General features: G+C 47.3%; 1 protein-coding gene across 1 annotated transcript in view; it reads left to right on the top strand.

Moving 5' to 3' along the window:
• The window catches only part of PCSK4 (proprotein convertase subtilisin/kexin type 4), a 107,930-nt gene that overhangs the window by 59,941 nt on the left and 34,393 nt on the right, over positions 1-13,596 (top strand). Inside the window, exons 5-7 of the mRNA XM_030220024.1 lie at positions 1,784-1,860; positions 2,050-2,138; positions 13,396-13,568. Coding sequence (XP_030075884.1) covers positions 1,784-1,860; positions 2,050-2,138; positions 13,396-13,568 — 339 coding nt within the window. The remainder of the gene's footprint in view (positions 1-1,783; positions 1,861-2,049; positions 2,139-13,395; positions 13,569-13,596) is intronic.

Below are 13,596 nucleotides of genomic sequence, written 5' to 3'. Positions count from 1 at the left end.
GATCTCCCATTGCGCTTTAATGACATCCCAGATATCCTGATGCATGGGAAACGTTTTAGCTGCAGATCTAGACCCCTTGATCAAAAAGTCTACCTTACGGGTCTGAGGAACTGGAGGAAGATCGTCAAAATTCAAAGTAGAGGAGACCATAGCAATAAGCTCCTGCAAATCATCTCTGTGAAAAACTCTAGCTACAGAAGGGTCATCCCCCTGGACAAAGAAGCAGCCTCAGGATCTGAGGAAGCAAAATCAGGATCATAGCAGGCATTGTCCATCAGATCCTCCTCCTCCTCTAAATAGGGCATCTCCTGATCCCAAAAAATCCCATGCAAATCACCTTCCCTTGATTTCTTAGAGGGAGGGAGGAGCAGGACTGGTAGTATCTCCTGCCCCCATCCCTGCATCACCTTTGTGCATCAAAAACGCCTGGTACATCTGAAGCACAAACTCAGGAGGAAAACCCCCTGCCTGAGCGGGCCCAGATTGTACCAGAGCTGAGGAATTCAAATTATCAACATTTGATGCAGGTAAAATCGCAGGCTGCGAACGCGAAGACGGCTCCGTAGCCGGATTCAAAATGGCCGCCGTTCGCACCAAGTCCTGACGCGTGCCCGAATCCTCCGGTACCACAGAAATAGACCGCGACGGCAAGGAGCTCGGCCCCGGCAAAAGCGGACCCGAAGTCGAAGGAGAGGAACAATATTTGCAAGAACCGGCGGACGAAACCCCCCGCCGCTGACAGACAGCGCAGCGCTTCAACTTCTCCGACATCGCGGAGACGCGCATGCACGCGCCGGAACGGTTCGCGCCAAAAACAAATAACAAAATTTAGCGTTTAGCCAACTACACACCCGCGAAAAGAGATCTTAAGAGACTCCTGAAGAGCAACTGAAATTCTCAGAGTCTTTCTTTCTGTTCCTGTCTCTTTTTTTTTTTTTTTTTAATCCACTGCTGCTGATACTGAAACAGACACCAGAGCTGTGTGCTCGTTAAGTCTATGGGGAAGCACTGCCTCTGCTTAGCTCTGTCCCTCTTTTTTTTTTTTTTTTTTAATCTTTAAACTGGCTGCCTCTCCCAAAGGCAACAGCCCTTTGCTTGCCAAAAGGGGGCCCTTCCCTGAAAATTGTAATCTTTAGCAGGGAGATGGGGAGGAAAGAAAGGGGGAGGGACCCGGGACACCCGAGTATAACACCCCTGAGGCAAAAGATAAATGCTAACAAGCCTCCAAAGAATTCCTCTGGCACAGACTAAAATAAACACCAAATTTCAGAACAGACAGAAAAAATAAAAAGTTTTGCAGATAACAAAGAGAGACTAAAGGGCTCACTTCCTACCTGCTGGGAGACTGAGAAAATACTGAGGCTAGGGTCACATGACCAGGGCTCCTATTGGCTCGCTAGAGTCAGAGTTTTTTTCTCAGTCTCCCAACCTGCTGGAAGGCGTGCACAACCATCAGTCCAATCCTGGGCCGGTCCGGAGGGATGCTAAGGAACAAAAATTTTATGATTTGTGTATATAAATATTTTAAATAAAACATTTTACAGTTATCCAAAAAAACTGATTGAAACTTCTCGCAGTACCATAAAGTATTGAGTTCAACCCTCATAACTCTGGGCTCTCAAAAGAAAACTACTTGCCAAATCCCCCCATTTTCTTTTTTTTTTTTTATTGAAGTCTACTTAGCATATCCAATCTTATTTCCACCTCTTGGCATTTCTGACTGTCTCAGAGTACAGTATATATAGAAATCACAGTTTTGGTAACTGATCTGTTTTTCCTTTAGGATTCAAAGGCAAGTTACGATTTTAATGACAATGACCCTGACCCTCAACCTCGTTACAGCCCTAACGATGAGAATAGGTGAGTGTCCTCTTCCTTCTCATCACAGCAAAACTGACAAGGGGCCTTCTTCCTGTGCAGAGCACAAGGTGCTGCACCAGCCAGTGGAGAATCTGAACACCTCCCCCTCCCCACTTCTATATGTGTCTGCCGTTTGCTGGAGGAGAGTAGATGACAACACTGAATGCCGCCTTCTTACCTCTTTTATAGGCATGGAACCCGCTGTGCAGGAGAGGTGGCTGGTGTTGCTAACAATGGAGTCTGTGGGATAGGCATCGCTTACAACGCTAGAATAGGAGGTAAACTTGTCCTGCAGAGGTTCAGTTTCTTTTGGCTTTGTGCAATAGACATGTCTGTTAATATGGATGCTTCCTGGGAAGAAGTGGTGAAAGAGGCCTTTATTAATATAGGAAACAAAGGAAAACATGATCTGAATGTATTTATTTTTCTGTATTCTCAGACTTCCTTAACCCCCCTCCCAGGGCCGGTCTTGGCAATTGCAGGGCCCTATGTAGAGCAGTTTGATGGGGCCCCCACCCGCCCCTGCCTAGCCCCGCCCCCGATGACTCACTTCTACCCTCTGTACTCACCATCCTTTTATCACTCATCTCCCCTGAGAACTCTGATGGTCTCTAGCACATGGTTCCACCATGCCAAGCATCTCCCCTCCCTCTTCCTTCCTACTCTCTTCTACCCCAACATTTCCTCTCTCTCATTCTCCACCCGCACTTATAGGCAGTGCTTTTTTTGTAAGAAAAAAGGTACCAATACTCATTATGGGTAACCTTAGGGGCGGGGTCACTATGGCTCTGCCCCATGATAGCCACACCCCTTTTACAAGCCATAGTGCATATAAACAGGCATCACTGAAAATATTACACCAGTATAGGAGAAGAAGATTCTCCGAGGACAAGCAGGCTGCTTGTTCTCACTGATGGGTGACGTCCACGGCAGCCCCTCCAATCGGAAACTTCACTAGCAAAGGCCTTTGCTAGTCCTCGTGCGCCCATGCGCACCGCGCATGCGCGGCCGTCTTACCGCTCGAACCGGCTCATGTTCGTCAGTCTTCTTTTGTCCGCGCTCGGTACGGTCGTGTTTGCGCCGTTCGCGCCCCTTAAGTTGACCCTCGCGCGTCTTTTGACTTTTCCCATATGTAGCAAGACAAAGACAAGGGAAGACACAACTCCAAAGGGGAGGCGGGCGGGTTTGTGAGAACAATCAGCCTGCTGTCCTCGGAGAATACCTTCTACAGGTATGTAGCATTCGCTTTCTCCGAGGACAAGCAGGCTGCTTGTTCTCACTGATGGGGTATCCCTAGCCCCCAGGCTCACTCAAAACAACAAACATGGTCAGTTGGGCCTCGCAACGGCGGAGGACATAACTGAGATTGACCTAACAATATTCAACTAACTGAGAGTGTAGCCTGGAACAGAATAAACATGGGCCTAGGGGGGTGGAGTTGGATCCTAAACCCCGAACAGATTCTGAAGCACTGACTGCCCCGAACTGACTGTCGCGTCGGGTATCCTGCTGCAGGCAGTAATGAGATGTGAATGTGTGGACAGATGACCACGTCGCAGCTTTGCAAATCTCTTCAATAGTGGCTGACTTCAAGTGGGCCACTAACGCTGCCATGGCTCTAACATTATGAGCCGTGACATGACCCTCAAGAGCCAGCCCAGCCTGGGCGTAAGTGTGGCGAAGAGACAACGAGGGTTAGAGCTGAGGGAATTAGTCAATTGGGAGTAATAGTCCTGTTTGGCGAGGAATAGGGAGGACTGGAAGGAGGATAGCCTGAATTTGTAATGAATGAAATCAATATGGGTGTGAGATTTCCTCTAGAGGCGTTCAGCCGATCGGGCGCAGGAGCGAAGGTATCTGGTGCAAGGGGTCAGCCAGGGCTGGGGATTAGTACGCCTTGTGGGACGGGAGGTGGATGGTGGAAGGGTGTCCAGTGCAGAGGAGAGAGTGGCATTGTAAGTGGAGACCGCCTTGTCGACAGATTCGGAGGACATGATGGAAGGGAGGAGATTAGAGATACTAGAGGATAAGGTGGGAGGGTCGACAACCTGGAGATTCCTGGAAGTAGTGGTTAGTGTAGGGCGGGACTGAGGGGGAGGGTGATGGTCAGAGATAGGAAGAGCTGAGGTGCCGAAATTGGAGGATCAGCAGGTAGACGAGAGGACGAGGTCAAGACAGTGGCCAAATTGGTGAGTAGGGGTGGTGGAGCTCAGTTGGAGGTTGAAGGAGGAGGTTAGAGTGAGGAACTGAGAAGCATAAGAGTCGGATGGGTCATCAGTGTGTATGTTAAAGTCTCCAAGAATGAGGGATGGGGATGAGGGCACAAGAAAAACGGAGAGCCAGGCATCGAAGTCGGTAAGGAAGGAAGAGAGGGATTTATCAGGGGGGCGGTAAATGACTGCAACTTTGAGTGGCAGCGGGTAGAATAGACAGATGGAGGATGAGAAGCAGTGAGACTGCGGTAGGAGGAGAGGTTGAAACTGCAGGAGGCAAAAGTAGTAACCCGACGCCGCCACCGCAGCCAACTGGGCGGGGAGAGTGGGAGAAGAGATAATCTCCATGGCATAGGGCCGCGACTGAAGCAGAGTCATCGGGGGTGAGCCAGGTTTCAGTTAGGACGAGCAGTTGAAGGGAACGGGAGATGACGAGATCATGGGTGAATGAAAGTTTGTTGCAGACCGAGTGGGCATTCCACAGGGCACACGAGAAGGGGAGGAGGGGAATAGAGATGAGATTGGATACATCGCGGAAATGTTTGCATGGATGAGATGAGGACAGGTGGGGGGGACCTGGATTGGGATTGATGTCTCCCGCGGATAGCAGGATAAGGAGCAAGAGAGTGCGAAGGAGGGTAGAGAAGGTAGGGCGACGAAGACGGGATGTGCTTAGGAGGAATGGGGAAGGGTTCATGACAGGAAGGAGGTGTTGAAGGTTGAGAGCTAGGAAGGAGGAGGACAGTAGAGATGGTGTGGTGGTAGGGGATGGGGGTGGGTAGGGTATTGCAGTAGTGAGCAGGATGGGAGAGGACATGGATGGGCAGTGAGTTCGTGCGGTATACAGCAGTGGGGGGAGAGGGAATAGATTAGGAAGGGACAGGGTAATGAAGAGAATGTGTATGGAGGCCATAAGTAGTGACTGAGGTGTTTACGGGTGCATATGTAGTGATGGTGGTTTGACAGGCAGATTGGCAGGTGGGGAGGTAGGTAGAGGGGCTGGCAGGTAGGTTGATGGAGCCAAGCAGGCAGGTAGATGGGCTGAGAGGCAGGCAGGTTGAAGGGTGAGCAGTCAGTCAGGAGAGTGATGGGCTGGTAAGGTGGCAGGCGGGGAGGCAGGTAGGTAGTTGTGCAGGCTAGGAGGCAGGCAGGTTGTTGATGGGCAGACAAGCAGGCAAGTTGAAGGGCTGACAAGCAATGCAGTGCAAAATAGGACAGCAGATGCAAATTCTCAAACTGGACATATTCCAATCACTAAAATGAAAATAAAATTATTTTTTTCTACCTATGTTGTCTGGTGACTTTGTTTTTCTGATCATGTTGGTCCCAGTCTCTGATTCTGCTGCTTTCTATCTGTTCTCTTAACTCCCTATCCAGGGCTTCCTGTCCGTTTAATTCTTTACTTTCCTCCTTTCTTCTACATTTCTTGCCCTACATCCTTAAGTAAAAGCTGGGTCCTCCGCTGATTTTACCTTCCCACACCAGGCGAAAAGTCCGGATTATGTACTAGGGGTGGGAAGGGATTCACCCCCCCCAGGTTTCTCTGAGAACAACCCGCCACCGATGCCAGGCCTTCCTCAAAGCAATCAGAAAGCTGTTGTTGCCCAAGGCTCCCATTCTCTGGCTAGCACAAGGGTCTAGAGCTAAGAAGACATTGTATGGGGCACACCAACTTTGCCAAAAATCTGCAGGGGCAAAATGAACGGAGTTAGTATGCAATTCGTGAACCCATCTCATGAAGGAAGCCACATTATAAAGGCAGAGGAGGTCTGGTAATCGAACTCTCCCTTGTGCTTTAGTATGGATCAGTTTAGAGAATGCAATGCGAAGTCTTTTAGAGTGCCATATAAAAGAGCTCACAGTGTTGCAATATAATCCCTTCTCTCTCCATGCCACCCACGGTAACATTTGCAGTGGGTAAAGTAGTTTTGGAAGAATAACCATTTTAATAAGGGCCACTGTGCCTAAAAAGTTCACAGGCAAATCTTTCCAATACGCACACAGCTTCCGCACTGCGTCCAATTTCTCCGTCACATTTTTCTTGTAGAGCTAATCGTAGTCGGCACTCAAATAAACTTTCATGTACTTAATCCCAATTTTTGCCCACGGAAGAGGGAAATCCCTCATGGCTACACACGCGCAAGGATTTGTGATAGGAAGAGTCTCTGATTTCCCAAAGTTAATCCTCAAACCGGCAAAAGCGCCAAAATCCCGGCTGGGTCTCATAATGACCAGAAGCGTAGATATCGCATTGTCGATGAATAACAACATGTCGTCAGCGAAAAGATTTATTCGGTATTCTGGCTGCCCACCTGAATGCCCTCTAGGAGAGTCTCGTACCGTGTCTTTGCTGTTAGAGGCTCTAAAAAGAACATGAACAGGAGCAGAGAAAGGGGGCAGCCCTGCAGTGTGCCCCTCCGCAGAGAAATAGTGTCTGTGAGGGCATCATTAATGATAATCTGTGTGAAAGGGTTACTATATATCACTCTCACCCAGTTCAAGAAGGCCCCTGTAATATCAAAACGTTGAAGAACCCAAAACAAATACTGCCATAACACTTTATCAAATGCCTTCTCTGCATCCAGGCTTGCCAGAATTGCATCCCCTGACCTACACACGCCCTCCCTGAGTATCCGGCAGACCTTTAAAATATTGGTTGAGGCATGTCTGCCAGGCACAAAATCTACTTGATCAAGATGAATAAGCTGAGGGGGGAACCTGCCCAGCCGAGATGCAAACACCGCTGCCAAAATCTTAAGGTCCTGGTTCAAGAGAGAGAGAGAGAGAGAGGTCTATAAGACCCAACCAACTCCAGATCCTTTCCTATCTTTGGGAGAACTGTTATGTAAACATGATTCAAGGTGGGACCCATAACTTGAGTCTCCCAGATCGAGTCGTACATACTTATAAAAGGGGGTCTAATGGTATCCTGAAGGATTTTATAAAATTCTGTTCCCAAACCATGCGGCCCCTGGGCCTTAGCCAACTTTAGATTATTAATGACTCCTTGTATCTCCTTTCCCATTAATGGGGCACTAAGGACCTGTAACTGTTCTGCAGAGAGCAGTGGCAATTTCAGAGCATGAAAAAATTTCAAACAATCAGGTTGGGAAAATAGCTGCTAGCATAGAGGGATGTATAAAAGTGCATGAATTCTTGCTGGATTTCAGGGATTGTAATACAGGGGGTCCCCGCAGCACTCTTAAGCTTCGATATAAAACTTTTAGTGGATTGGGGTCTCAACAGGGAAGCTAATAACTTGCCCATCTTATTACCTCACCGATGTAATCTGTATCTGTACAGCTTTATATTGTATAGTGCTCTTGAATCAGTTGGCTGAGCAAGGAAGAGACGCCTCATCTCCCTCAACCTGGACGCCATTGCTATGATGTTTCTCTCCCTTTTCTTGTGAAGTGCTGTCGTAAAAGCAATGATATTACCAAGGAGAACTGCTGTGGCTGCCTCTCAGTAAATTCTAGGCCCCACATTGTCCATGTTATTATGAGCCGTGTAATCCAACCAGGCCTGCCGCAAGAACGCTCTAAACTCTTTAGTCTGGTATAAGGCAGGATTCATTCACCACCACGGGGATCGAGGGAGCTCCCCCCAAGTAAATTCCACCCTCATTGAGGTGTGGTCAGAAACATCCACCATGCCTATGGAGTTGTCCACCACTGAGCGAAACAGGATCCAAGAAACTAAAATATAGCCCAGACGTGCATGGACCCCATGAGGGAGAGAGAAAGAAGTGTAATCTTGTTCCTCTACATGGAACAGTTGTCAAATATCCCAAACCTCTAACTTTCTAATCAAGTAATTGACCCCTTTGCATTCATGTTCCCCCAGGGGCTTTCTGGGTGGCTTGCAGTCTATTGAGGATCACTGGTGATGTCTCCCCCAAGAGTAAGTGGGCAATCATCAAGCATGCCTAGCCGAGCCTGTAATTGGGTGAAAAATTGATGGGAATATGTATTGGGGACATAGATACTACAAAGAGCAACACGTATGCTCTGCAAAAGTGCCTGCTCCTGCTGCAATAACAAATCTCCCCTCTGTGTAGAGAGAAAGCCAAAGTTTTTTTCATTAAAATAGCCACCCCTGGTTGTCGATTGTTAAAGGCTGCATAGTAAATCTCCCTGACCCAATCCCGTTTTAGCTTCAAATGATCAAATGTATTAGAGGAGTAGCCTAGTGGTTAGTGCAGTGGACTTTGATCCTGGAGGACTGAGTTCAATTCCCACTGCAGCTCTTTGTGACTCTTGGCAAGTCACTTAACCCTCCATTGCCCCTGGTACAAAATAAGTACCTGCATAATGTAAACCGCTTTGAATGTAGTTGCAAAAAACTCAGAAAGGCGGTATATCAAATCCCATTTCCCTTAAATGAATTTCTTGCAGCATTGCTACATCAGTGCAAAATCTCTTCAATGCTTGCAAGAGCCTAGCCTTCTTAATAGGGGAATGCACACCAGCCACATTTAGAGATAAGACCTTTAGACTAGCCATTACCATAGGATTCAGGTATACACTGCAAGATAAAGATTGTCAGCAGTCCAGAGAGCCTCCCAGCCCAGCTCCCCCAACTCCAGGAATACTTCAAGTGGATCCAAGGTATAAGAGAAGTAAGTACCAAAGCCAGACAACGGGCCCAGCACCTTCTAGTCCCAGAAATCAGATGGGAGTAAATCACACGGAGACCCAGGAAACCTACACCCTCCCTCTCCTCATCCATCACCCCCACCCCCTGCAAAGGAATAGATACAATCCCCACAGTAACCAAATGCAAATAGCATACTCTCTTCACACCAGACACACCACACTCACCCACCACATTTAACACTAACCCTTCCTTGCCCCCCTCCTCTGAACCCTTTACCTCTTATCACCCCTCACCTCCCACTCTAAACTTCACATTGGCAACCCAAAGAGACAGTAACAGTCTAGCAATATCATCCTGAAAGAAAAACGAGAAAAACCAGATAATCCAGTAACTGGAAGTCAGTGTTCAATCAACATTGCAGAACACAGGGTTTCGAGTAATCAGGGCATGATGGCTGCAAGTGCAAAAAAAAAACCACAAAAAGTGGAAAGAATGCCAAATCCCACGGGGTGTATAAAAAAAAAAAAACAAAGAGTGGGACCTGGATCAGGCTGTTCAAACACAGACTCAGGGCTAGATGCATCAACCAAACGTTAAAAAATCTAAATTGTAAAAGTGCTTAACGAATTTGAAACAACGAAGAATGCACAAAAAAACAGCTCAGAAATGTTCGGTGCGGTATTGAAAAGTACAATGTATCAAGCGTTCGTTATCCCCGTCGGTAATTTGCTCCTTAAGCATGCGCAGAGCAGCCACAAACGTATTAAACCTACGTAGGTTGCTTATGTCAGACTGGGGCGTGCGAGGGGGGGATCCCGACCTGCAAGCCTTTTAGCTGTCTGATCTAGCAGAAGAGTGCAGTTGAAGATAACTCTAAAAAGAACGACCCTCGTAAATCCCCTTTTGTAACAAAGACCTCTTTGCAGTTTGTTTACAGTACTGGGAAAATTGGCTTTAGAGGATAGCAGAGAGTGTTAATTTTCAAAGCTGTTGGAGAAGGGGAGAGACAGGATTTTTAAGCTGCAGGGAGAAGCAGTATGTTTTGTTTTGTAATGATGCAGGGGAAAGCGGAGAGCCACGTGTTTGTGTTTGTATCTCACTTTTCTTTTTATACATGCTGGCTTGGATTTTTATGGTGCAGGGGGCAGCGGGGAGATGATAGCTCAGGCCTTAACGACAGGTCTGAGCACACGTAAAATTTCTGACGGTAAATGATTCGTTGCAATCATCCGTATGGTTAGTGCATTCCGAATTGTCCACATTTCAATGGTAGTTTCTCCTTTGCATTCCGTTTTCGTTAGCTGCTTGCTTCGTAGGAAAAAGGCCTTTAATGCATGCAACGGTTAGGAATTTCCTTCGTTAAAGGGTTGTTAGAGGGTCATTAAGGTTAGTGCATCTAGCCCTCAGTACTTGAAAATAGTGTCATTTTTCATGCTATACAGCATTTGCTTTTTTCACCAACAATCTTTTTAAAGACTAGCTAATGTACATTTTACCAGATGCAATGCCAAGGACAAATGTGATTGTCAAGCATACGTAACAAGACTCCTGAGGCAGGCACCTATGTGCCGAAACATGGTATTGTGTCGAGTCAGCTTAAATAAAAACCTATAACTTTATTTTTGAGTCATGATGGCAGCAAACCAGGACCCTAATTAGATGTATGTGCCCCTCCCCCCCCCCCCCCCCCCCAGGGACCAGGATAACCTTAGGTGTACAGAAATCAAGGAACTCTCCCCAGGGGGCAGTTCTCATAACGGGTCAGGTAACAGAGCAAAAAAAATCCAGTCTCAGCGCTCTGTGGAGAGGTGTCCAACACCCAAAAACTCAGTTTTATTCCACAGCCGTCTATATCACAGCAGCGCCAGTATTCACGACACCAGGTCTGAGTTTCCAAGTATGGCCCTAGAAAGTAACTGCAGTTTTTCCACAAATGCTCTGAGATCGTTAGCATCAGTAACAAAGAAAGTTTTGTTGTTATGTGTAACCCGTAGGTTTGCCGGGTAAAGGAATGTAAAACGTACCCCATTTTCAAAAAGTTGTTTACAATGCTGGCCCATTCGTTTGTGCTGATCAGCTACACGTGCCGAATAGTCTTGAAATTGAAGCGCTTTAGAGCCTTTATGCTCCACTTCGCGCTAAGCGCGGTAAGCCTGCATAAGCCAGTTTTTGTCAGCATAGTTGAGCACACATGCTATTACTGGCCTCGGGCATTTCTCCCCTTCTAGGAAGGCACCCACACGATGTATCCTTTCCATCCGCATTGTGGAGTCAGGAAGTGATAAGCCCAAGTGTGCGGGAAGCCTTTTTTCGATAAATTCCCATAATTCTCTGTCTTGCACTGTTTCAGCCAGGTCAATAATTCGGATATTATTTTGTCTGCTTCTATTCTCCTGATCGTCAGTCAACTGAATTAACTGTTGGCACTGAGTCTCCACAGCCGTCAGACGGGCCTCCATAGAACCAGAATGATCTTCCTGGCGGGCTGTGCGCTACTCTGCCTGCTGTAGCCACATACCTTGGCACTCTAGATGTTTATTTATTTATTTGTTGCATTTGTACCCCACATTTTCCCACCTATTTGCAGGCTCAATGTGGCTTACATAGTACTGTCAAAGGCGTTTGCCCAGTCGGTGGATAACAAATACAAAGTTGTATAGTGATCGTATGAGGTATAAGTGGAGGGTCGGAATGGATGAAGATTGCGTGTTGTCCTGTTCGATCATAGTTATGCTGTGTTGGTAGGTGAAGAGGGTTACGTGGGGTCGTTGGGGTAGGCCTTTTTGAAGAGGGTTTTTAGTGATTTCCTGAAGTTCAAGTGGTTGTGGATTGTTTTCACAGCTTTTGGGAGCCCATTCCATAGTTGTGCGCTTATGTAGGAGAAGCCGGATGCGTAAGTTGTTTTGTATTTCAGTCTTTTGCAATTTGGATTTGGGTAGTGTAGGTTTAGGTAGGATGTTCTTTTATATCATCAACAGAAGCCTGAAGTTTGGAGAACCGCTCGTCAAGAACTGCAGTAAGCTGCTTGGTAATCTCCTGAACTGCCTCTGCCTGCAGGGTGACCACCCAAAAACAAAAAACCAAGACTCGTTATCTGCTTATAATCCTGGCTTATTGCAATACAGATCCAGATGTCTCCTATTGTGTACAAAACAGTAATATTGATTGCTTATATATATATATATATATATATATATATATATATATATATATGTATGTATGTATGTATGTATGTATGTATGATAAAGAGAGCCCTCAGCAAAAACCACTTTTTTTAGGGCAATACATTTCTCTTAATTTTCTGTATGTGCTATTGCCTAACACCTTAGTGCTCTATTCAAAATTAAATCAAAATGTGAACTTATCTGAATCAAAGTATGTTGTCTTATCGCTTCACAACTGGTTGGCCTCCCCTTGAAACGCCCGACTCCACGGGTTTCATAAAGTCTTTCTTCAGGGACTCGGGTTAAAGCCATCTAGATACATAATGTGAAGTCATCTTCTCTCGACAAGTAAATATTTGGCACACCACCAACATGACCAACCAACATGACCACCAGCGTGTTGGTTTGAGATGCCATCTTAGGGCTTGTGTTCTGCACTCGCTCCCTACCAGGCCTTGGAGTTCTTGCCGGCATACCACTCCGCAATTCAACAGGCTTGGTGAGCTGCCCTCAGGTTGCCTATGCTCTTAGCATCCAAATAGTAAAAAAAAAAACCCAAACCACCAGGGGTTGGAAACATCAATAATATTGCAGAATATTGTGTGGTCAGAGCGGAGCAGAGCTGACGGACATCTGTTCAGCTAGGAAGCATCATGTGACCCCTCCACCCCTAATTGTCTTGTATCTTCTCTTTCCCCTTATAACCTTGCAGCTCTGTTTTCCCCTCTGTTTCCTCTCTCCCACTATGGATCCAGCACCTCTCCCTTCCCCCCCATCCCCAGTCCCCAAGCCCCCAAAACCTGATTTCTTTGCTGGTGCCAGCAGCGGCAATGGGAACAGGCTGTCTGGGCTGACCAGTCCTTCCTTCTGTAACGTCCATAGCGCACCACCTCTATGCAACTTCCTGTTTAAGCACAGGCGAGATACTGCAGAGGAAAGGACCGGGTCAGTCCAGACAGCTTGTTCCAATTACTTTCCGGCCCAGCAAAGAACCTGACTGTTGGTTTAGTTCCATGATCTGGCTCGCCACCTCTGCAACTGCTTTTTCTGTCCCTGTGCTCTTCTGCCTTCTGTAAGCTGTCATGCCATCCACCACCGAAGAGGAGTCTGAGTTGGACCTGCTCTCCTCGGCGGCAGTTCTTTATTCCTAGCCTTCCCGCAGCCAAGTGCAGTGACCCCACCAATCAGTGCTGGGATTCCCAGTGACGTCACGGTGATATGTCCAAAGCAGGAAAGCCAGGGAAGGGAAGCAAAGCGCGAGCCAGGAACTCCCATGTGGCAGGTTTTGTGGAGGGAGGTTGGAGGGCACTGGACTTACAGGGAGGGAAGGGATCAGATAGGTGCTCAGTCTAGCTCAAGAGAAGAAACCCCATTCCGTGCAACTAGGTCTCTAGTTGGCAGCAAAGGGCCCCTGGGAGAGTGAGGCACTGTGCGGTTGCACCGGTTGCTCCTTCCTAAGACCGGCCCGCCCCCCTCGCCCATACACTCACCTGCAGATATACTAAGCCCTTACGTAGTATTAGGTGGCAGTCTTCTGATTTCTCTCCCTTTTCTGTCAGGGGTACGAATGCTGGATGGTATTGTCACTGATATTGTAGAGGCTAAGTCCCTGAGTCTGAATCCACAGCACATTCACATCTACAGTGCTAGCTGGGGCCCAGAGGATGATGGAAAAACAGTAGATGGACCTGGGATGTTGGCAATGGAAGCTTTCTATAGGGGCACTGTGAATGTAAGTGTGTAAACCCAGCACCAACTCA

This window comes from Microcaecilia unicolor, chromosome 11 (genome assembly GCF_901765095.1).
Source record: "Microcaecilia unicolor chromosome 11, aMicUni1.1, whole genome shotgun sequence".
Lineage (NCBI taxonomy): Eukaryota > Metazoa > Chordata > Amphibia > Gymnophiona > Siphonopidae > Microcaecilia > Microcaecilia unicolor.
This window is presented reverse-complemented; position numbering and strand designations above follow the sequence as displayed.